General features: G+C 40.2%; 1 protein-coding gene across 1 annotated transcript in view; it reads right to left on the bottom strand.

Annotated features, from left to right (window-relative positions):
• The window catches only part of LOC139694914 (tyrosine-protein phosphatase non-receptor type 9-like), a 237,143-nt gene extending 212,373 nt beyond the window's left edge, over positions 1-24,770 (bottom strand). The window contains exon 1 of the mRNA XM_071593414.1: positions 24,581-24,770. Coding sequence (XP_071449515.1) covers positions 24,581-24,730 — 150 coding nt within the window. The 5' untranslated portion in view covers positions 24,731-24,770. The remainder of the gene's footprint in view (positions 1-24,580) is intronic.
• Positions 24,771-26,824: the final 2,054 nt, after the last annotated feature.

Consider the following 26,824-nt stretch of genomic DNA (forward strand, 5'->3'; position numbering starts at 1 on the left):
AAAGGCAAAACGTTGGGAGAATCCTCCGGAGAAATAGGAATGCGAATGGACGAGGAAATGGAACGGAGAGTGGTTGGGCGAACGAAAAGGTTGGGATACTCAAGGTCTGGTATATCGTTGGACGGCCTCTCCATTGCGGGAGAAACGAAAGATGATGGGAAAAGGAGAGAAGATATATGACATAGTGCGAAGTGAAGCCCTCCTATTCCTTCCTCTGTAGGTAGCGTGAGTAACGGAAATACACAGTCAAACCTTGAGAGAATATTTTTGAAGGAGAAGAAAAACTTGGCAAGAACATGATGTTAAAATCAAAACCTTAATTCCAGTAAGATCCCACGGTACAAAATGACAAAGTTTTCCAAAAAAGTGCCCATGTTTAATAAAACGTTCTATCTCCTTGAAGGAGCAAGTTCGTCTTAATTTGTTAATCCGTGGCTCGTGGATTTCTCAATTGAGCGGTAAGCTCTCCCTGAATAAGTACAAATGGATCAATTTTGTTGACCCCTCGCTCCCTTGATCTTGACCGCTGGGCTTCTATTAATGGCAGCATTCAAAATCTCTTTAGTGCATGGGTTGCAGGGCAAGAAGTCATAGGAGTCTACGTGACCGCATTGTGGTAGGCTGCGAGACAATGCGCTGAGATATGCGAGAGATATCTGAGAGCGTCCAGGAGTCATTACGACGGCAAGTTTAAGCTTGTATCCGTGCCGGCAATGGACACTTGGAACATTTACAATGAAACCCAAGCCTCAAAGACCTATATACCGCTCCATAGAGCACGCTTCTTATGTTCCCTTATGAACTCAGAAAATCTGGATATCAATAAACTTTGTTAATGCTCTCTTCAAATAAACTCACAGGGAAGCAATTCAGACCTCTGTTGATGAATTTTTTTTCTTCCATTAAATGGGAATGAAATGATACATAATATAAAGTGTGCATTACCACTAAAACATGCGTATTGTTCAAGGTACGCACGCGACTCTGAAAATTCTCTTTTTTCCTGAACCGCGAAGCATTCGACATTTCCCCGCAATGCATCGTAGCACTGGGAGCAGTGGGCCCTATGGAGAAGTGCCTACATTTCGAAATGTCTAAATTTTATATTCAGAGGAAAATAAAATAGGTTGGGAAACTGCAGATAAAAAGGATTATACATAATGATTAGGGGAAGTTAGAGTGGACCGAGGTGATCGAAATTATAAGTATAGTACACTACATTAATCCTCTTGCACACTGCACAACACCAGAATGTGGTGAGTTTGTTGGGCACAAATAATGCATTCAAATTTACAAACCCATGGACAAGATGTTTCAAAGGTTCAAGAATTTTCAAAGGTTACGCTCGATGAGTTGAAAGAGTAAAAAATTCAAATATCTGCGAGCCTTGCCAGTTGACCAACTTCAAGTTATTTAATATAAATGACATAAATTGGAAGGAAGCTGCAATTCTATACTATTTAAAATATTCAGCGGATGTTGGGCTATGGGTTCCACGGAAATGTGGCTCTCGATAATAAGCGAGCAACATTTTTTTCGGTTTTTCAGAAAGGTACTCATTAAAGGAAAAAAGTAATCTTAAAAGGGTATGAGATGCTTATCAAAGAACGCCTTTATCATTAAAGCCAACAACCAGATAATCATAAGCATTCGGTAGAAATTCAATGGAAAAAGCGAATTAAAGAGAAGTGAATAAAAGAAATCAATGTAAAATTAGAATTGGTGTATGCAGGAATCTCAACTACTTGATGCTGAAAAGAGAACCTACCAATTTCCTGAAAGAAAAGCCCTGAAATGATTACTTACCCTGTTATTATCATACGTAGTATGTATCATATTTTTATCAAATAAACACCTTTATTATTATAAGATTATTCGTTATACCCCTGAGACACATCCAAAAATAAGCTAATGTTTTACAAAATGAATAGATGTTTACGATTGCGAATTACGAATTACAATTACGAATAATCGATAATTATCGATTAAGCTGGACTCGAATATATTGCGTTTGCCATGAATTAAGAATATTCTACGGGATAAGATATTCGCATTTCAATATATCCACTGCCCAGGATAAACGACCGCAAGATGATGGGATATGGAAAACAACTAAAAGTACTGAGGACTCGTATCATTCAATTCCACTTTCACGATTCCCACCATTAAATATTTTTAACATCCCCAAATACCAGGGCGAATTCTTTCAATTATATAAGTTTCCCCTTTCAGTTAAATTTCATTCACGTGTATATTTGACCCATAATATAACTGCTTTAATTGTATCAATAGTATAAATCCTCATACAAATCAACGTAGCGGAAACGGAATATCTACTATGTTTGTTGGCTTGAGCTTCGGCTAAATTTGGAAACGCAAACCGTGCCGTCATTTCCTAACCTTCCGTTTAAGGTGTACGTTTACCCAATCGTACTCTGTACTGGGATAGACAAGGACAAAGCGAAAATGGAAATGGGAGAAAGAGTGAAATCAAACTTGTGGACACACATACAAATGCACTTTATCGCGGAATTGAGAAATAGGAGAGGGAGCGGCGAGGGGGTCGGAGAGTTAGTTGGGAGGGAGGGAGGCAGAGGAGCGGGGGGCGGGGATGGGGTGGGGCGGGAGGCAGGCATGGAGAGAAGGAGAGAGCGAAAGGGTTTTACATGGCCGGCCGCCGCTTGGTGCGCGGAAGTGCCTCTCCCTCCTCTGTTGCCATGTGACGGGATAAAAGGGAGAATGGCGACGGAAAATGGAAGGGAATATAAAAAAATGAGAACAGCAGGCACTTTTGCGCTGAGGGATGAAATTTTACAAGGAATGGCAGGGAGGGAATATTTGGAAAAAAAATCGAAAGGGGTGCGGAACAAAACGGGAGTCCCTGTAAGGGATTTGATTAATATGCAGAAGATAGAGAGGAGGACGGTTGGAGATGGAAGAGCGCGGAGATCGATGAAATGAAGACTCACATGACGGAGATCTAATATTCCGTCTTTAAAGACGCGCTCTCTATACATGGCTGAATTAAAAAAAGGGATCATAGACATTTTAAACTCTTTAACTATTACGTGCGTCATTAGATGGAAAAACCAAACGGCGAACGCTAGGTTAAAGGGGTTGCTAATTTAATTACGCAAACCTCTTGGCACGGAGCAAAAATAGGAAAGATACGTCCTGTTACAAAGCTAGGAGAGGTATACACGGCAGATCGATGCAACTTGAGGTTCTCAGCTATCCATATTTTGAATTTTAGTTGAAGTAAACGGAAACCCGAATATCCCATGAAGCGAGCAAAGGTACCGGTTAAGGCCAATATTTTAAGATGGTCAACAGGGTGAAGAGTTTACGGGGAGAGACTGTGAGCCACTTGTAGCAAGAGGAATGGAATTCATGCAATAAGAAATCATTATAAGTAGGAATATACTTCTGGATGGCCCCTGAAAAGGTACGCACACAAATTACCAGTACAAGTAACTTATTGCGCAGCATCGACTTCTCGAGTATTCATGAACTTTTTAACTTCCTCACAGGAGTAAATAATATCCAGTTATTTCTACCATGACCCCGCTAGTCTAACATTTTCCATTTTATTACATCCTTCACATTCTCTATCCTCCAACCCATCTTTCTTGCCTTCATCTCTTCTGCGGTTATACATAATACTCCATTAGTTTTCGTCGCCGTCCAGAGTTTCATCATCTTTTTCCCTAAGCGAAAGTCTCCAATCTACCTTTAATCAAGGTACATCGTTTTTCTCAAATATCCTTTTTCCGAGCAATACAACACGACTACCTAATTAAATGCACATTTAAATATTTGTAAGATTTTCTCGCCAGAATATGACTGATTGGATTTATTGGAATAGTAACTAAAATACCAGAAGTGTAAATATTAACCAGTAACATAAAGCTTATAAGGAGAGATCTCGCCGCGGGCTTTAAGAAAAACACATGCGATATTTTGATTCGCAGTTTCCTGATTCCCAACCACTTCACTTTTCTTATGATTTCATTTGATTGATAACGATGAAGGCAAAAGCAGATATTTTCTCTTGTCTTCCGGCATTTCATCTCATGACAATAACTTCTTCCTCTGAGCGAACGAGTCATGTCCTCTATGGTAACTGGGAGTGAAGCTCTTCCGCATGCCTCTATTAATGATGTTTCTATGGGGAAATGCAATCGTCGCTGGAAAACTTTATCGAGAAGGAAGCATTCCGTCTCCTCTTCCTATTAATGAATTGCAGCTAAGATTTCACGAGCAAATAAAAGAATCCGTCTCCAAAAACTCTACGTCCACGTTGAGATGAATTATCAAAATTAAGCTAATTCCATTTTATAATATAAATAAACAATTTTATATGACTTGGATAATAAAAGGCCCAGTCAAATTAAGAATTAAATTTAAAAAATTTAAAAGAGCAATACATATCCCAAATTATGTTTAGGATAATTTTTTGCTCGTCTAAACAAGAGATAATACTTGTAGGCATTTAAAAATATTAAGTCAAAGGAATTACACATAAAAAAGTAACTTTCATAACGGAAGTATAAATGGTAATAGTTAACATTTGTAATGGGAACGCATGATAGGAGCAACAAAACTAGTAGCACTAAATATCAATGAAATGAAAATATTATTTTTATCAGTTTCTCACTCGTCCAAAGTAATTTCAGTAGAAATTTAAAAAAGTCACCCGTTATCGTCCTAGGAATAGTATACATTCAATCTCGGCAAAGTTAATCATCAAAGTGGTACGAAGTAGCCAAACGAGCGCCAATTAAGGATTAGATTCCATTATGTCACGGTGAGTGCATAGCTAGAATATAAGGCTGGCTGTAAATCGTAAGTACCGAGGAATATATTTTCACAGTTAAGGAAATGAAAGGCTCACAAAAAAACCTCTTTTCAGAGTCCTATAGCATCGTGAGTGCGCTGAAAGTCGAAATGGCAGCAGTGGAAAAACTAACCCTGGGGAGACCTAAAAAAGATTTCATGCGTAATTTGCTCCGCCTCTGGCTGTCTAAAGTTTTATCATCCCGTTGTTATGACTACTATCGATTAAGGAGGCTCTTGAGAAGCAACTAACCGTCAACGAAAGCGAGCGGGTGTCAAGTTCCCATATGTTGCATTCAACCTACCATATTGCGACCAGACGGTTACCATGTGACTGGATACACACTTGCTAAGGATGGATTATTCTCATCAGAGCATTCAATAGAACCCTAAGATATCGAAAATGAAGTGAAACGTGACATAGACCAAAAAAAGAGATATTTTTCCCATCCAATGAATGAGGGACACGAGCCTTCCTGATCTAGTCGATGTAATTGAGGCAATTACTGGATAAACTTAGTTGAATCTTCCTAAAGAAAATGACGACCACTCGGGGAGTCTACATAAAAGAAGCCCAACTTGGCCACTTTCCCAAAAAGTTCGCCTAGCCCCGCAATAAACTCAAACCCTTAAGCATTCGGATCCACTTCTACCAGAGTCGTTTAGATAGCGGTAAGTGAAGGATTTTACGAATCAAAAATTTATCGTCCCATGCTTCATTGCACATGTTGACCTCATTGGACATTCATCTGTTAACTAGTTATGTCACTCCCTTCAACGCCAGTATCATGCATATTTTAGGTGAAATCCCCGAACTGTTGGAGCGATGAAACGAGAAGCTAACAGACCAATTCAAAGGCCAATAATAATGTCAGTAGCAAATCGATAATGCGGTGATAAATGTCCATCGTCTCAATCCACAAACAGCAAAACAAATATCGGAGACTGGTGATTATTACTGGGATAATGCCCTAAGGAAGTCACACAAGGGTGAAACTTGTGGATTCAAATAAGTACACTGTATTCATTACAACGTACAGGTACATTTAATCTAACGAATCATTGAAATTAAATACTAATTAAAACAAATTATGTATTTGTTCAGCCACCAAACCAAGGAAATAATGGAGTCAGTAATGCGCATAGAGCTTTACATCTACGTCGTCAGAATTATCACAACTAGGTTTATTTAAGCTATTTTGCCCCATCATTAAGTGTAGCGTAATATTACGGGATGGAAGTGAGTGCACCTCATGCGTAGATGTAATAACATTCGCGCGTCAGCGTAACAATTAAACTCCGCACGACGCACTCAACTGTTTTCAGCGAATCATACGTATAACGCTTTCGAATATACTCCTTTGGATGGGACAATTTCCCTCCGGTGTCTTAAGATCTTTAATTAGCAGACACGGCGGAGATGAAAAGCGACAGGACATTTCTTGCCCATTTCCCTGGAGTATTGGGACCGAAACAGAGCGAACTATAAATAAACGGCGCCGAAAATGTGGGTGAGAGGAAAATTGAGAAGAGTCGAAAGATATCCATCACGTCTCAGGAAGCGGATGATTGGCATAAATAAATTACATGCTACGTGAACACGGACTTTACGTGGCAAAAATGCTTATACTGCGGAAGATATTTTGAGGAACAAAAAATGTGTCTTCCCCCTTCCTTTCGAATACTTCTCAAAGGCTTGGTGCCTCTGGTTTCTTGAAATGTTACTCAGGTTTAATGGTAGGTTTCAGAAGATCTATTACACATAGTTTTTTCTCTAGTGAGAATTTTCGTGCATATTTAAATCCGCAAAAATGCATGTAGAATGACTAGAATGCAATGAAATAAAATTACTTGATATCCAAAATTACCGACGAACTAGACCTGATAGAGCCCCGTGGTTAAAAGGCGGGCACCATGAGTCCCGTGAATACTAGGGAAAATAAAGACCTTTTTAGGTAGTCTTAAGGAAAGAACTGGTATATGAAAAATACTAAAGCGAAGTGAGCGGATACCACGATCCTCACATGAGAGTGCTCGGATGTGGTGAAAAAGAACTGTGGTTTGGTGGTTAAGTGATAATGGAGGAAGGGATGGAAGCAAACTCATACAAAAGGCTGGGAAACGGAAGAACAGGGCAGGATATGGGATGTGTAGAGAGGCGAGGGGAACGGGGCTGCGAGGGGGTGCTGGCCGGTAGTATCTTGAGAAGAACGGATTTTTCCACGCATGTCCGTGAATGACCTTCCACCCCAACTCCCATTAACCCTTCCATCCACCCCCACATGCCCTCCAAATTCTACTCCTCTAGCCTCCCCCTTCTTTTATTTCCCTCTCCCGCCCTCCCACGAAATCCTTAAGGGTCCCAAAGCCTTTTAAGTGAATGGAACTCTCTCTCCAGCGCCCCCCAAGGACACGGAAAGAACGGGAACTTCCCGAAGGGATTGATATAAACACAAAAGAATCATGACAACAGTAAATCCTTCCCTTTAAAAGACGAAAGAGCACGGAATGAGAAAGGACGGAAGGAGGACAAGCCCCCATTCAGCTGGGAAAGGATTGGGAGAGAGACAGAGAAACCGAGGGGAAATATGAGGACGAGAAAGGGCCCATCTTTGCCGCCAGCTTCCCATTTGTGACCCAGTCGGGATTTGCGCAGTTTTTTCGTCAAACCGATGAGCCGTCGACAAATGAGCAACGGGGGGCACCGCCGTGGAGCGAGAGGGATTCATCTGCGATTCAGATGATGCGGATTGATTATTGGGGCTGCTGAAATTTATTTTGGGCACGACCCGGCTGATGAATCCGTCTTACATTGTACTCACGAACCTCTTTTCGCGCAACAGACAGACGCTCAGACTACAAACACGGAGGCACAATCGCGACTCGGGCTTCCAAAGACCATATCCGATACGAGTTCATGGAGCTTCATCATCATTGTTCGAACAGCGATCCAACAGCCGAGTCGTCTGCGAAGGCACACAATGGTGTACATCCTTTCACTAGAGAAGAGGGCATTGGCCTTCCGGCGCTGAAATGGGTCGAAAATTATATTTATTCGCATTAAACTGCGCAAAGGGAGCAACTCTTCAAGCTTAAAATATCATGTACCACACAACTAAAAAAACTGCCAACCAAAATCTTAGCGGATTAAAACGCAAAAGATTAATACGGACGATGAAAGGAAGAGTAATATAAACCGAATATAGTTTGAACTGAACATTGGACGAAAATGTACTTTCAACAGGCTTATAAACATGTTACTAAATGATTTTCTTTTTACCAGAGACTAGTTAGTGAAAGGATTGAAAACTATATAAATATTTTTTTAAATAAAATCTTCTGACAAGCGTGATATTGACTGCAAAAGAAGGGATCGATTAAAAAAACAACTCGGTCCAAGTCGCCCAAATAACTTCATTTGAATTCCCCACAGATGTTCCATTCAACTCTAATAAATATAAAAAGAAAAAAAAATATCTCTGCAAGTTTTTAAAAAGTTGGTGGATTCAATCATAGGAGTTAAGATTCCCGAATAACATGAGCCTAAATGAGCGATTCACGTTCATCAATAATTTGAAACTTGAATAAATAAGCATAACATTCCTTGAATATCGAATGGTCGACGGAAGTAGAATTATTCGATTGAGAGAATGCAGTGAAATACATGCGAAAAAATTGCTAAATCAAGATGTTGAGAATATATTTTACATTTAAAAAATCAAAAGAATATTTTTTTTCCTTTGTACACAACATTATGAAACATATGTGAAAGAACACAGGCTCGTCTTTAGTTTATCTTGCAACCTGAATTTTAATTTAGCTCACAGAATTTAAGTCCCAAACACTGAATTCAATCTTTTTTATTATATACTTTCTTCATTATTTTCGAGGCCAACCTTGAGCCCGAATGCCGACGAGAAACTAATTGTTTCATTGGTCCCAGAGGCGGTTGGAGATTCAACGTGCTGAAGCGACGAAAATCGTTAAGCCAACGGCCGTCTCGGCTTCAACCCTTTCCCTCCTGGCCTCACGCCCCTCCCCTTCATCACAAGTCATCCTTAGACCCGGGCATTGAAGGGGCTGAGAGGGTAGAAGTGCCGGGAGGAGGAAAGGGCGGGTTGTAAAGGGCGGGTCGTAATGATCTACGGAGATCCTTGCTCATGGCGTGGGATTCGATCCCGTGACCCTTAAGAGGGAAATAATGAGGCGTATCCCGTACAGTTCAAAAGAGGGAATGTTTCAAGATGTGCGCCGCCGTCGTCCAATGCGCTCTCTGCGTAAATACGCTACGAGTGTATTTTACAGAGCGCCCATTCGCCCGAAATCCGTGTTCTTCACCGTCTGCAGTTATTTGGAGAATGCTGAGGAATTTAATAACTCAAAATTCATTTCCCATGTCACGAGAACACACAACATATAATTTCCAGGTTTATGATGATACGTGATTTTGTCTCATTGTTCTATGCCGGTGGTTCATGATGATTTGTTCATATATTTATTTAATCTTTGGATAATAATCAACAACACAATTCATGTTCATTATCTTCATGAAACCTATACCTTAAGGATGTTTATAGGCTATTAGAGTAATACTTTGCATTTGTTGCTAGGAAATACCTACACTACTGCTCACATGTAATATCAAGGTGGATTACTTGGTGAAAAATGAAATTTAAATTTCAGGATTATTGGTTTCTCTAAATTTTCCATATTTTCCCGTCAACATTTTCCAAATTGAAACAAGAATGGAGATGGATTATTGGCACGGAAACTTGGCACTTCGATGTCCTGAATCAGTAAATGAATAATACAAGTTCAATTTGCGTGTCTTCACTTTAGAGAGGCAAAATATTACGCAACGTTACTTTTATGCCTCATGCCTCATCAAGAAACAATTTAAAATGGCTGATTATGTCAAAGATCTATTCATTTTATTAATGTTTCAAGGGTAAATATAATTTTAACAGATACAAACATCAATAAAGACAATAAATCAGAACGGAATCGGAAATCTAACAAATATTCAATCTATTTTACTACTAGGACAAGCACCAATGACATGCAGAATAAATTCAACCTACAGATATTAAAAGTATTTGACTATAATCGAATCCCCAGCGAATAATTATAGAATAACCGAAAACCAAAATATAAAAAAAAACCTTTGAAAATTATTAGAACTTCCGTAAATCACCAAGCTTAATATTAAACGTGAAATTTCATAATATAACGCCTGAAAACCTTTTACTAACAAATGTCAACGGTCTCAAATGTTTCACGCTGGCAGTGCAATAAATTCGGTACATACATCGAATGCCTCGGAAACATCTAAGTACGACACCGGGTTTCAGTGTGCGCAGGAAACAACCTATTTTATTGTGTAATTATATTTTGAAAATTATGAAATATGCACACACCAATCTTCACTAGATTTTAACCAGACCGGAACGGAAAGATACGGCTAAGGGTTCAGCAATTTATCTTTTATCCCCAACTTTTAAACGAATTTTATACGACCTCAGGAGCAAGTTTTCAATAGGCGAGGCGAAAAAATATGTTTTATCAGGGTGATGGAGAAAGGGTAGGACCACCCGCTCGGATAAATTCTCGAGCAAAAAGATCTAAAGCGACTACTAAAAAAAAGAGAACCACAAAAGGAATATAAATGATGCCTCGTAGGCTCTTAAATTGGAGGCCGACCCTCAAATCACTCTTTCCGAATTCCTCCGATTTCTTCTCGAAAAGTATTCCAAATATTTCTTTCTTGCCCATCATTTTTCTTTCCCATGAATCATCGCTGGGGATCACTTCTCCTAGAAACGGCATTTTATAATACTAGAGGTGGTAACATCGCACCTGTCCGCTAGTACCGAATAAAGGGCACGCATGAGTTACTAATGCGATCACAACTCGAACATCGAGCTAAGTAGGGTTGGTTTAAGCGTTGGAATTTTCCTAGTGACGTATTTCATCTACGTTTACAATATAATCGGCAAACCACCGCAAGGGAGTGTGGTGGGGGGTATCAGGACACGAGCCAATAAAGCAGAAATATTTGTTTATACATTTGAGTATACTTTAATCACATTCTACTCTTCTGGGGACATCTTAGAGCACTATTTTCACTCTACGATGGAAAAATAATCGGACATCAGTGACACAAAAATAAAACAATAAAGCTCATAATTGATTAAGGAGAAAAGTAGAACTAAGGTATGGAATTAAAATCCTCAAACAGTGCTGATACAAAAAGGATCACGGAGCAATGAACCAGTCAAAATTTGTACACATTATCAAATTTTACGATACTATGATTACCTATTGAAATGAAATCACGTATTTTAAACTTCACTTCATTAACACAATTATTATCATTAACAATACCACCTACAAAATATTCGCAATATGCAGTCGTAATATTCGGGCCAAAATATGTCTGCTTCACCCCCTGCCACACATCCGCGCGATGGCTTGCAAAGTACTAAAAATACTACGCAAGTAGGAGCCATTTACTGCCCATAGTCATCCCATTCAATAGCAAACATGAAATTAAAGACATAATAACGAAAATAGCCCTGTAATTTATATGATTTAAATAACTTATACGTTTCCGTCGCCACGCCTCAAGATTAATTATTGCCACTCAGCATAATGACTATAAAAAACCATAAACACAGTAATCAACGCGAAGGTCGGTTTAGTAGGTGATGGTAGAGTTTACCCAGTACTAAGCCCTATACGGCGTGTGAAAATTCACACATCAGGGTAGGGGGGCCAGTTCCTTTCCCCGTGCCGGTTATGGTTTCCCAGGAAGACCTGGTACCCGACAAATCACTTTAGCTTGGGTGGAGCTGCAGGTGCCCATAGTGACTTGCCCGGGAATCGAACCCGGGACCCTCCGGTCAGCAGTCCAACGCTCTACCCACTGGACTACCGCGACCCTATAATGACTATAAACGCGTAAAGATTACAGACACAGTGTAAATTAATTTAATTAAAGAAATACAAGAGTTCAGTGAAATACACGGTTAAATACGATTCGATGAAATACATGAGTTCAGATCAGTGAAATTCACGGTTTAAATATTTTGAAAAAGCTCACACCAAACACAGCATAAATGACATGTTTTTGGCCGTCTTCAATAGTATTTAGACTGAAGTGTACTGCAATTCATTTTCCGTAGAGGGTCGTCGTTAATTATCCAGTTAATCAGAAAACAGATTTGGTGTAGACGACGCCAAATAAGACGAAATGGGTAAATAGTGGGCTATTTCAATGGATTTGCACTCTTGCGTGATCAAATTGGCAGACAATTAGTTAAATATCAGTAAAAAATATATCAAACCACCCTTTTTTCAACCAAAGATTTCATGTGTAATATACCTACATCTTACACATGTAATAAAACTACAAAGATATTTTCGGTCGTGCATAGATCGATAGTGTACACTTACAATGCACGTAAGTGATAACTCTAATGGCACATATTTTGTCGTTGTTTAGATCTGGAAGGTAAATTTACGTCCAGAATTTCTGTATACAATGGCATAAGATAAAATTGCACTTAAGGAAAGGAAGTGTCGTAACTGTTGCTTCGTGTTGGGACCAACGAACTCCACCGATTGATAAACGCCGTCTCGCAAGGCCCGACTTCACATTTTTTTTGTGCGACACCTCCACAGCGAAGAGCCAGAAGATTTTTGTCAATTAGCAGTCTTCAAGGGCGACGGGTCAGAGAGAAATCCGGTATGCAATGCCTAAACTTCACCGAAGAGGACGACGGGCGCTCGAAAGCCACCTTTCGGAGACTTCACGGCACTCCACGGAACCCGAGAGCCAAAAATGACAATATTGCCATTTCATGTAACATGACAGTCTATGGCCGTAAGGCGTGGGGTAAATAGGAAGAAGGGAGAAGTTGAAACAAAAAGCATAAACTGAATGCATGTGGGCGATGAAGATTAAACAGCATGGCCGCATCCTGCAGAAATACAGAAGTAAGATTGGATGTGCATAGCTACAGAGAACGCAATCATTCCGCAGACAAGAAAATGAGGAAATATACGAAAAGAATGAAGATATAGAGAAGAGAGGAGAATGAAAAAGAAAGTCAATCTTTTGATTGACACAGACTATCATTAAAAAATATCCATGGGCAGTAGTAAATTTCCTTTTAGCAAGTGGGTAACCGAAGATCTCTCTTTGAACACAAGGCGTAGTCACTGGGTCCAATTAAAAAAATCAATTTCCCGGCGAAACCAATCAACGCCAATCAAAATCAATAATTATATTAAAAGATTACATAAATAAACACACACACACAACTTTCTGTTTAGCGCTTATTTTTTTACTAACATACATGGGGATGAATAACTGTCTAAAATCCTGGCTTTCCGATAATTCTTTGGAAACTGAATGAACGGGGTGACCAGAGATTATATATTTTAAAATTCCAGGTTTCAAAGAACTCCAATCTCAAGTGATAAAAATATAATTTTTAGAGTTCCGAAGATAGTTTTGGCTTTAAAGAAATATTTTGAATCTTTTATAACACATTCATCAACGATTCATTTCAAAACACTCTATTTGTGGTATAATCACAACAGAATTCATATAATCCTCCTTCAGTGGAAAAAATGCGAGTGCAATCTAATTTGCCAATATTTTGTCGGTCAATAACGCTTCGTTAATTCAGTTCTTTTACGGTTTCAAGCTATTGGGCACATCAGTCAGCACTACAAAAGTCACAGCGCTTCTAAAAGAATTTTAACTTTTTCCCAAGTGAGATTTATAAATTTTACAACTGCAATAAAAACAGACGGCCGGAAATTCTGGGCCACGACAACAAATGCTCATGTTTATTCGATAATTAGAGTCAATGATATAGGCGCACGAAAATATACAGCAACGGATACAATTGCGCCGATGTGTAGAGGATATAGCGTAATTCATTCCGCTGTCCGGAAGGCACAATAGCAGGACACAATGGAATAATTTCCAGGCAGAATTGGGTCCAGAATATCTCTATTAAGTTTAATGTCTCAATAAACATCGCCTTGGGTACAAACAATGAAATCGTAATGGCTAGTCTTTAAAATCAAGATAACCCCACACCCGCGTGCGACGGGAGCCATGATGGTATCACGAGAGCCAGCGGTTATGAATTCCTCCACGTCGCCCGCGTCGGCAAAGTTAAGAAACGCGGACGGTTTTTTGGGGTCAGCCGTGGCTAGGCGGACGGCACACGGCTAGTAAGCGTGGAAATTAAATTTGGTCGAGACCCGGTCGGCTACCTTGAGGCAATGAGGTCACCCTAAACGTTGAGCTGGACGTCAAAAGAAAAATAAATAACAAAATAAGCTGAGAGAATCGTGCGACGGTTAAGCGACTATGCCGCGCCGCTGTCTGTGACGAGAGCCCACGCAGCGTGGGTATCGTACGCCCTCAAGAGGGAACAAATCAGCGGGAAATTATGGGAAAAAAACACACACTCACTTTCAGGACGCTTTCATGCTGGTGGGAGCTCCGGAAAAAAGATCGCCGAAGTAGTTTGATGATAACGCAGATTTATGGACCCGTCGAATCCACACCCTCCTGCGGGAAATGACGCCAAATACCCAGGCTCCTACGCAAAGGGACATGCCTTTCGTTCAGGTGTAAGCGACCGAGTAATTACATGCCTATTTCCCTCACATCAAGATATGTTCCGAGGCTGAGGTATAATTCACCATTAAGCTCAAATGATGAAAACATTAAAGCACACATCGCAGCGAACTAATACGATTTAAATTTGAATCAAAACCGGCAAGTCAGCTCGTGACAGCATGGAACTCCCTGGATGATCGTGTGAACTTACCCTTCCCTTATAAATTTATCATATGACAATATTCCCTAATTTTTTGCTAAAAAAAATTGGTATCCTCCTTGTTGAGTACCAGTGACAACCTATTCACCTTGCGAATTTGTTATCTCAGGCGTATCTTTATAGAATTTACATAACATATTGAAATGAAAGAAGTAACTTTGTCATTCCACATGCACTTTTTTAAAAACACGACCTACGTTTCGACGTTGGACGCCATCATCAATGATGACGTCTAACGCTGAAACTTCACCTTGCATTTTTTGCTTCAATGCATATATTTTATAGAGCTTATGACAAACTCAAAAGAAGTTTAACCGAAAAACAATGAAAAACACATTTTCTGCATCAGTATAATAAATAGAATTACATCAGTGACCTTGGTTGATGTAGTGAAGTATGTATGACAAGTCCCCAAAAATGACTCGAAATTATTTTTATAAAACCGGTTGCAATAAATATATTTAAACCTTTATGGAGTGGGTACCCTTGAAAGTCTCCCACGTGAGGCACTTTCCTGACCTTCCAAAACATAAGATAACCAGAGCAGTGGGAGTTATATGTATTCATGTAGAAATAGGGTACGCTGTCAGCAGAGTTAATACGGAACCTCTAGTAAACTAATGACAGAAAGTTATTGGGATTTATATTATTCCAGCCAAAAAATATAGGAAAAAATTCAATTTTGGACGTTGCATGCCTGATGTTGAATCACCCCTTGCCACACATCAGCGGTGGCTTTCAGAGTTCCATGTAGAAATACTTGATTGAACGACGTCCATATCTACTTTATATCCGTAGGTTAAAATGCAAAGTGGATGCCGCAGCGTGCGTAAGATACCGGAGACTTGGTGAGACTTCTCTATCAATCCGCTTACTCTAACGGGATAAGGAATTCGGGCTTCGTACATGAAAGGTCTCTTTGTTCCTAATTGACAAAGCTTTTGTTCAATTTTGGTCAATCGTGAGGACTAAAAATTAATACACGTATGATTATTTATCAAATAAAAGAGCTAATTTTCTTATGAATAAATACAATTAACAGAAAAATAAATAAAAAATATTTCCACACACAAAATAACAAGAACTGTGGACATGGCCGGGCAATTTAAACGTTCATTCTTGCCAAGGTTATATTTAAATTTCTATTTCAACTGAGGCACTAACATAAAGGACTTTAAGTTTCACAATGATATAACCGCAAACTTGAACGAGCTAAATGTATAAAGGAGCAGAAATCCGTAATGTGCAAATCATGAAATGTTTCAGATCAACGGAGAAGACTTCGTCATGCTTTCTTTGCCGTAATGCGACCTCGTAGCTTGAAGGCTGAGCCCCAGTACCAACTGGCAGAATTGCTGAGAAGGGTATCGATGTGAATACGGAGCATGCTGCGCAATCCTTAATGAAGGTCGGGAGAGTGGTTAGGTGATCATATGCGAAATGAAATCATACACAACCTCCCACTGTTTCAATATGGAACGCATTTCAAAGGATTAATTAATGCTACTCGTAGCAAATTCAAAGTTTCCAATTTAACGGCTAAAAGTTACCCAAAACCAATTATTAATTAAATAAAAATGATGTATTGAAAAAACACTTTGAACTTTTGTTTCAAATGTTGCACAATACGTTGTAAGGCGAATATTGTCATGAGGCACTGTATGATCGAATACTACGGAATTGGATAATGACTCGTAGCTTCGAGAAAGCGCCCCAAGATGTGAAACATTTCATAACCTATGGATGGTCGTTTGTATAAAGCCATTTGCTTCCAAGAAAGGACTCAAATTTTGATCATTAAAACCTTTCAATTCGTCCAATCTGAATTTGAGCCATACCATCAGCCAAGACTTCATTCGCTTAAAAACTGCCAATAAAAACTATATGGTTGGTTTGATAAAGAGTTCCGTATAGATCCCTACCTACCAAATCCCTACCAAAATTATGGTAGGGGCTGGTAAGGCCAAATTACATATGCTGGGCCAAATCATGAATTCGAAGGAGAAAAGTTCTCGCAATGGCAGTATTCCCCAAAAACTATCAGATACACGCACGAAATAAAACATTCCGGAAGAACCGATTAAATTGGAAATCTCTTTTCAGCGATCGACACATCTCCGCTAGGATTGGGGAACTTATCAACGAAAAGGATAATGTAAACACAGCTTCGTAGGGGGGGCAAGTACGATCTCATATAATGAGAAGAGAAAGTATGCACTTTGAAGGGTCTGTACGCGTACTATTTACAAGACAGACCATTTAGTGAAACCTCAGCGGGTCCCGATTGTTGATAACCTGCCCGCGCATTGTAACTCCCCTCGGTGCCTTTTCATCTTTCCCGCCGACGAATGATTAGAAGTTCTGGTTTGAACTTCCGGCAGAGGTCTGTTTTCTTTTTCCAAGAACTGACATTGCCATAAGGAATTTTGATCGTACTGTATGCATACGCGATGGCCGAAAGTAGACATATGTACGTAAAACTACAATGTTTACAGCCTTCCCCCAGAAAATTTCAACTCCCCTTACGATCTTCTGCACTTTTTTCGAACGAGGCGCCCCATATTCGTTCATTTAGTCCATCCCTGTGAGTCCATCATGCATTTTTAAGAGGAAGATATGATTTTTTAGGCATGACCATAACTAGATGCGACATAAATATAATTCACAGTGGGAATCGAATATGTTGGAATGTTTCGAAAAGCATTTCCTCTTTGAGGGAAAAAGTTAATAATCGATCAAGTAACTAGCTGGCATTTTTTCCATTGGAATTCGGGTCATGTTTTACACTCTCTTTATTCCAGTCTACAGCTTTCAACTTTTTCACGTAATTTACCACATACTATTACATCGAAATTAATGGATTCAAAGCAAAATTATTAAAAAGAACATAGATATGAGAAATAAAAGGAAGCCATAAAAAAGATAAGATAATGCAGGGGATTACGAAGGGGGAAATTAGTAGACCCAAGTATCATGCCGGAAACTCTGGGAGTACAGAAATGGATGGAGTGAAATGGGGAGATAAAAAATTGTGAGTTTAGTATAAGAAACGATATATTCTTCTATTCCGCGCTCATGATTGCGAAACATTGGTTCAAGAGTGGTTGCTCTATTTTTTAGATATTACTAATACGTAAATGTGTATTAGAGAATTTCCACGATTCTTTCGTGGGTTTCTACAATAAGATACTTATGTCCTTTAAATTATAAGTGTGAAAACGCTAATTGTAATGATCTGATCAAAAGGAGACGCATTATTATCGTAGTTAATTAAATTGTTTAATTAACAATTTCACTAAGGGAGAATTTAATACGGCTTGTAAGACAGCAACTAAAGATAATTCATTTTAAAGTTTGAAGGAAAACGTAAATTTGTTGGCCCCATTCCATCTCAGACATAAAATGAAGGACATTTTTGCCAGCATATAACCAGTCTACCACACCAAAATTTTCGTGCAAACCATGTAAAAAAGCCATGTTCATTTTAATTATTTACAGCAGAAGACAAAAACGGAATTAAAATTATTTAATTATGAATAAATCTGTTCAATTTTTTAATTAATCCCAGAAATAAATCATACGTGAAATGGTGGAATTTAAATATTTTGCAATAAAATGAGTGCTTAAAGTATCTTAAACTAATGTTGTTTGTGTGGAAAATCCACTGCATTTCACTGCAAGGGAAATTATATTTACTTTAATTTACTTAAGTTTACTTCTTCATTCAGGAGTCATATCCCGAGAAGTTTTAACGCAATTTCTTTAGAAGGTTATATGATCTATTTCACTGTAGTTTGCGGGCTACTACGATCCCGCTCACTTTCTCGCATGTCATTCTATCTGGAAATGAGGAAATTTCAATTTCGCGTGTGGGAAGAGGAAATGCTGCCGATATGACATTTGATAGTTCTCACAAAGAAGCGCTAATCTTTTGATATTAACACCACCCAATTTTCCCACTGTCAGGGATTACGTCAAACACTTGGTTAGCAAAAGGGTAAGGATGTCTTGAAGAAAGTATTAATAGGACGGATTAAGGGCAAGGATATATGAAGGCATTAAGGGGTTTTATAGAAGTTATAAAAATAATGGCCCGCAGGATTGCGTCAAATTTAGGCATTGAAATCTATTGATGATATACCATATTTCATTACTTTATTTTTAAGTCAAAGAATATCACCTAAGCTTCGAGATTCATCATGTTGGCAAGCCTTTTAAAATTGAAAAAATAACTTTCAACCGTTGTTTTCGACAAAAACTTGCCATCATGCACGAGCTGAATTCAAATCCGCGAGGTAATCTGACTTGACCAGGAGCAAAAGAAAATTACGCCCATCTGCTAGCCTGAAAAAACTGTTTTGGGGAAGGAATCGCGTCTGACGCGAGGCATTATGCGGAACCGTAATAAATCTGTCCAATTCTTTGCAACGAAAAAATAAAAACTCTCCTTTAGGCGAGGTGTTGGGTAAATCTTAATAGGCAAATTAGTCGAGAAAGGAAAGCGACTTCAGCTGCCCCCGGTCCTGGGAAAGCGTCCATGTCAAGGAATTCCGGTGAGGCTGGTGGAGATAGGAAAGCGCGACATGGCGGCGGGGGCGCGTGGGTGAAGGGACACCCACTCACTTGGAGTTGGCGGCGAAGGGCAGGGGCGGGGTGGAGGGGGGGAAGGGCGGCGGATGCTCCAGCACACGAAACGGGCTCGCGTGCAACAAAGGAGAAGGCAGAACGGGAGGGGAGATCGCACAAATTGAAGAAGCGTCATCATATTATCGAAAGGATTCCAACCTCGCAGACGGCCGAATTCTTCCGAAGGAGCCTAGCTGGGTGCACCTAATCGTGATGGACGTCGGACGCCTCATTTCGGTCGCCGTGGCGACGCAACCCACGTGCAAACTGCTGGGTAAAAGACAGCGCCGATATTTCTGGAACATCCTAACTCAACAGACGACCGCAAATTAAAAACAAGACGCGGGTAAAGGGTGTCGACAAACTAGGATGGAAGCCAGAGATAAGCTTGAATTCCGGGCACGGACGAGTAGCAAAACTGAAAACCCAAGTAATAGCTCAGTAATCATCATAGAGGCTAAAAAAATCTTTACATTATATAAAAAACCAAAACTATGAAACCATAGACCAATGAATCTTACTATATAGTGAAATGGAGAACCGTATTGCAAGTAAAGCAACAATTATTTAAAAGGGTAATTCCCAACCATAAATTGCGGAAGACATTCCCGACCGTCGCGAAGCCGTCCCGACCAAGCTTTAGCTCGTTTGTCCACTTGGCACAGTTGAACATGAAGGAGCTAATTCCCCCGGAGTATTTATTTATGTATGTACCCTGCAACCCACCACTTGCATGTGTGGCAGGGAGTGAATACACACCAGACTAATTTTTACCCGAACAAGACTCCACCGCGGTAGGACGATGCTATTATAATCCCCTATCGTTCGTAGAAAAAACTACATCTTAATTCTATCTGTTCTGCACTTAATCTCTCTAATTTTATTAGCATGAGATCTCCTGCCGTAATACGATGGAGGTAATAATACATTTTAAACATCACTACTAAAGAGACACCCTTCCAATTTATGCAAGAGCTTCAATTTGTAATTCAACCTTCGCTTCGTGAGTGATTCCCAGCCTAGCTGCTCTGATATTTTGAATACGCTACAAAGTTTATTATAACAACGTTTTACAAATCTAGCTCCTCTACACTGCACGCGATCCAATTCGGCAATTTATCCAACTTCGTGAGAATCACACATAATTGCAGCATATTCTAAATTAGGCCTAACCAACGACAGATAACATTTCTCTTTGATCTTTTTTATCACATTTACCCAGTACTATTCCAATACACCCTAATTTTTTGTTAGCTTTTCCGCATATTCCTCGAATATGTTTCACCCCCAAGAGATCGTTAGTGAGGGTAACGCCTAGATATTTCATTGAGAAAGCTTTTTAATTGTTCTGAAAGTCGGCATGAATTTCCTTGGCTTTCATACCTTTTTTACGAAGTATTTAAACACTTCTCGAAAGTCAATTTTTCCGATCTTCACAAATCACTGCACGGGATCAACAATGGAGACGCGTCAACACCACAGATCTCTTCCCAGAGCACTTTCACGTTACGTGTATATCCATAAAGGTTTGCCTATTACTACGTGGGAAACTCGTTGCGCTAGCGCAGACACCTGGCGGTGATTCCGAAAACCTTTCACACTACCCTCGTATTTCAAAATTGCCCATAGACAAGCGTCACTTTCACTACGATTTTATGTATAAATACATTTATGAATACAATTATTTTTTGAATCATTAATATTTTATACCATTTATAAATAGTCAATTTCATAACACAGAACATAATATCTGTTTCAGGTTGACTAAAATCCCGAATGATAATTTTTTTCCAATACCCTTCCGCAAGACCAATTTATCGGATCCAAAGTTCACAGCAGTACACATTTGGAGAAACAAAATTAGGGGCACAACTAAGACGGAAGTTATCACACAAATTTGACTGAAACATCTCAACATGCATTACTTTATCTTTTAGTTACTACCTTCAGATTTGTGATCTAAGGACCAGAAGGAGATCAGAAATGGCGACCATGGCAACAGAGCACTAATTCGTTCGTACAGATAGTGAAAACATTGTGAAAATACTGAGGAGATACGTTATTGTTCGTATGATAATATCATCAAACAAACTTTCGGAACAGTTTAAAGAAAAGACGAAAAGCACGCACAGCGACTTCGTATTTCAGGCGCTTGTTTTTGATGCCCTTGTCGATGACGCAGGAAAATAAATCACCAGCGCCGAGAGATAAGATCTAAGGGCGGAAATATACACACAACGAGGAACCGTGACGATCAGGGGCAGGATGAAAGACCCACTCACAGAAATTTATATTTTCGCATGGATGCGATAGGAGAAATTTTTCTTACTAAAACATTACGTACGCCGAAAAGGCACGAGGAGATAAGAAAATAAAAAAACATGAAGCTAACTAAGCGAAAAATTACCCATACACTTGAGTAATAAAGCAGAATCATTTTTAATTTTCCTTAATTGCATAGAAATATGAGCTAAAAAGGAAAACATTTCGACCAAAAAAGCGCTAAAAATTATTATGGACGTGCTTGAGGGCAATTTAACAGACGATGACCACTATATTTCAGGCAAGCTGAAAAGTCTCCCCGATGTCTAGGGCAAACTGGGCAACATAGACGCACGCGCTCGATTTAAAGAGCAGAGCACGTAATGCTCCACTTCCCGCGTGACGTAACGCTCGCCAATGCAAGGCCAATTTACTTAACGACGATTTAATCAAAACCGGCAATTGCCTTCCCTCAATGGATTAATTCGATTGCTCGATTACTGATGAAATAACTATTCGGCACGCGTGCACACAAAAAGTTCCGCTGCAGAAGCACCATCTGTGAATGACACCGCGCCATCATTATTTCTGCGTCCGCAGTTCCCTACCACCTACCCCATGTCACGCTCACAATCGGTCACGTTCGAGTCGACTCTCTCGCCCTCATTACGTGACGTCATGTTGCTCCCATACACCCCCTCGTATTTCCGAGTGAAATACTTGCATGACCCTGACGATTGTAATTAATTGCAATTGCTGCCGGGAAAAATTAGAAGGACAAAACCCGTCGAAATCAATGACTGATAAAATGAGTTTAAAACATAATTATTGCTACTTCTTGTTGCATCTACTATGCTGCGCGAGGTACTGTCCTAGGTGGACAGTCCACGGAAAGGTAGGTGACGATGAAATTAGGGATACGAAAGTTACTGAAGTAGTGCAATGAATAGTCAACTGCCTACCCAATCCGAGACGTTGAATACTGGTATTGTAGACCATTTCAGAGTAGACACTCCGACCTTGACTCGGTCGTTGTGTGGAGAGCACTTCAGTTTTAGCACTCGGTCCGTCAGGTGCTATAGCGAATAAAGGGAGCGATGAAAAGTTAAACTCCAAGCTCCTTGGCGTCCATCCATGTAGGTAGTAGGCTTTACCACCGTTCCTTAAAAATCCCAAATCTCGTTATGGTAATTACGTATTCCTAATGGCGCAAGTGACCTCCGGTATCGGTAGTCTCCCGGAACAACAACTACTTTATTGAAGTACCCACTTTATGAACGACAAAGATTAGGTGTGGATAGAAAAATAGCTAAAACATAGTTCAAGAGAGCAAATTAATTTGCGAAGTCTTCGAGCCTCGTTGCGATAACACAATGCCAGCAAGTCTCTCAGCGCGCGCTCTTCTCTTGTGCGAAAGAAACGCTACTATTTGATAAGGATATTCTGAAAAAAGAAACACCACAGCAACGCTTTTGATGGATGGACAACTACAATTCTTCCCATTCTATTGGTCCATCTAGCTGATTGGTCTGGCGCTTTGTGACGGGAGATATTCGAGGTTGCCCCAGCGGCTCATTTGCGTTCGCATCTCATACGCGTTCAACGCACAAAAGAGATTCTTCCAAAAATTAAAAATCGTGAATTACATATTCCCTGAAAAGTTTCTTGGAAAAAAATAACCAATTTAGATAATTATACTATTGCATGCGTTCTTCGAACGTGAAACGTATACGCATAAGTGAGAAATTTCTTGATGCAGTATGTAAATATTGTAAACTCACATGAATCTGATAATCGTAATTTCTCATAAATGTAACAATTAATATTTATATGACGGTGAAAATCGATTGAGTCAATTCATTAATTGTAATCCATCTCATTTACACATCAAAAGAGATTCCTAGGTAAGGTTCTACCCCTGAAAGTGAAGGGGATCAAGAGTGGTAGCCGAACTCACTTTGGGTCACCGCTCTGTCGCCTGAAAGTGTAATTAAAATCTGATGGTGCCTTTTCCACATGCAGAATAATTTGAAGGGAGATATTCCACCGCTAAATTTTAAAGATGAAAATTTGACTAATAAGAGCTGCCTGCTGTCAATTAAAATACGTAGCTGGGGAGTACATACATGTAATATATATTTAAAAGTACTATGTAGGGATAACATTAATTATTTTTAAAAATAGATGTATTTCGTATTTTCCCTTGTATACATATACAAGGGAAAATATTTGCCTTGTTCACACATTTCATCTACATCTATAAAATACCCTGCAAGGGCGTAAGGTGGTGGGTGTCACGGCATAAATGCAGAAATATTAGTTTACACATTTAACTGCACACCCTAACCACATTCTACTCTTTGGCATACTCAATCATGATAATTTTCAATAAAATTTGGTCTTTGTACTTAGTCTTCCATGTGGTTCTTTTGCCTCCGCCATTCACTACTTTTGTGTCCACCACTGGTTAAATTTACATATTCAATCAATGTTTTCAATTTTTTTCTCTCCGTGCTCATCAGTTTTATTCGTACCCACGACTCAGGAACTTCAATTTGTACCTTGAAAACTTGCAAATGGACCAGTTAACACAAATTAATGTGATCGATTAGCATGAAAATATCACGGATAGAGAACTCGGAGGGATGGAAATTGTATGAGACAGAGATGGCGCGGGGATCGCGAACACTGAAAAAATTAGAGCTCGCGAAACTTTTCCACACTTCCCAAAGTCAATTTAATCTGCGGAATATGTTTTAACCGTTTCCTCACCTCTACAAGATACCTAAATTATATGCGTGTCCTTTTTGTAGTTCGCGTTGTTAAATTTGCGTTTGCTCCTACGCTAACCCCAGTACATTTTGGTCAGGGGCGGAATATTTGGCATGAGCCTTTTATGCACGCATGAGATTAGATAGTTAGCGACCACGCCGTCTTTCTCATGTGAACTCTCGCACGGTGTCCGCGCGGTTTTGAATGAATGCACTGACCCTTCTCTGGTGCGGAGTCAACAACCCGACTGCGTCCCCAGATTTGGTCGGCGGTTGCTCATCCGCCTCCGCGTCCGAGTAATCCTCTTCAGTCCCACCATCGCCCTCCTCGCTCCCGGACGCCACCTCGTCAAACTCCTTCGCTTCCATCGTTCGCGGGGCAGAGAGAGGGGCGGAGGGTGTATCAAATCTGCGCAACTCACACACAAAGATGATTTTGCGGAGAGAAGAAAATGCAATCTCTCCCCCTCTGGCACCTCAAAGAACCAAGCGAAGGGAAACAAAATCCCTCACGACTGTTTCACGATAGGAATCGACGAATCAAGTATTCGATCTTTTTTTTTGTTTTCGCGACACCCGAAGGAGATAAAATTTTAAAAAGCTACACTTTTCTCCCCAATCTCGGATTAAATCCTTTATTCCTCCCCCGGCTCTTCAATTTGGTTTCCAAAAACTTTCCTGAATGAAGTATCCAAGGAGACGGGTGAGAGGGGAGTGGAAGAAGAGGTTGGGGGGGGGTAAACCACTCGAGTGGGCAGAGAGATAAAAAAAAGTCACGACGGCGAAACTTGGGTCCAATCCATTTGATGGGCGGGGGAGAAGAAGGTGGGAGGTACAGATGAGCCTTGCAGAGCACTACGACTGATGGCGTTACTGCGACTCGAAGAATTGATACCTAGAAACAGACGACGCTACGGCAATACGACACAAACAGCGACGATAATACGCGATGACAGACGGCGACACCGCGTCTCGTCAGTCCGCGTGAAGCGACACGACGCACTCGGCAGGAACACCACGCACCCCGGACACAACCGAACAACACGCGAGATCCCCGCACACTAAAAGAGGCAGCAGCAGCCGGAGATCTCTTCTCCCCTCGAGACGAACGCTCTCTCTCTCTCCCACTCGCAAAATGCGTAAAGCAGACGCCGCTGGGAGAGCACGCCCCCTTCCTTCCTCAGGCCCGTCTACCGCCTTTCCCTCTCCTCGAGAAGTTTTTGAGGGTCTAACGCGCGGCGCGAGGATTGAAGGCGAGCGCGAGTGTGTGTGCGCGGGAGCAAGTGATAGAGAAGGATTTGAGGCGTAGATAGATCATAGACAAAGGGGACGACACGAAAAACACACGGGACGATCGACGTACGCGCAAGCACGTCGAAAGCTGGACGAGACGTGGGAACGACTCCCCTCTCCGTTCCGCCCCACAACCCCAAACCACTCTCCAGCTCGGAAGTGAGCGCCACTCTGCGCATGCGCCTACTATTCCTTTAAAAGGCGTGGAGTGGGGATGAGAAATGGGGTGGGGAAGAGTATAAAGAGAAGAAGAACCGAGGGTGTGGCGGTTGCGAGGCAGAATTTTAAAAGCGAAAGCGACATTGAAAATTATTCTCGCTCCTTCTGCCCCCTCCTGTCTCCCCTTGCTCGTGGTGTTAAAATTTGGACAAAAAATCGCACGGAGATCGTGGGACCGACCCTGAGATTTCCTGTTAGATTACTACAATCCCACAAATACGTTATACCCTGATGATAGGAAGTCAACAGCACGAATACCTTAAGTATGCACGGAATGAATTTCCTTGACACGGAACAACTACTGCGCAACCGAACATAGTCCTCTTACATCGAAGATAAAACATTCTCACTTACTCAATACTTAATCCACCTCTTTTTGGAATGCCCCCATATATGCTGGAATTTTAACTCGAAATTAAATTAATTATTACTTTTAAAATCGAGAATTATAACGGAACACGAGTTCATTTTCCCGATCTTTTTTCCCAGGACAAAAAATTGCCTTTTAAGAACTGTAAGGAATATGAGTATGCCCGTTGCCGGATAAATATGCAATTTAACTACTAAGCTATTTGCTTTACAACATTGATTTAAATCATTCCATCTACACAAGCAAAATTTGTTAGATTACTTCTAAATACATGCAGATTTACCGAGGAAAATAACGCAGAGAAAATTGTTTCCGCTTTTCATTCCACAAAACCACCGTTGAAAACATCAATACTCCCTTAGACTACGCTTTCGTGCCCGATTCAATGTAAGAGTATTTTTCCAAATTTTGAAGCAATGTTTCCTCGTTAATTCACAGTGATAACAATTACTCAAGATGAATAGCTAATTTTAACAGAGAGATAGGAGAGGTCACACACTGCCATTGAAAAACTCTCCCGATTACTTCCTTAAAATTATTTTAAGATAATTCTTGAATTCTAATCAACTTCATTTGTATTT

The sequence above is a fragment of the Hetaerina americana genome, unplaced genomic scaffold (genome assembly GCF_022747635.1).
Source record: "Hetaerina americana unplaced genomic scaffold, ioHetAmer1.1.p SCAF_6, whole genome shotgun sequence".
In the NCBI taxonomy this organism is placed as follows: domain Eukaryota; kingdom Metazoa; phylum Arthropoda; class Insecta; order Odonata; family Calopterygidae; genus Hetaerina; species Hetaerina americana.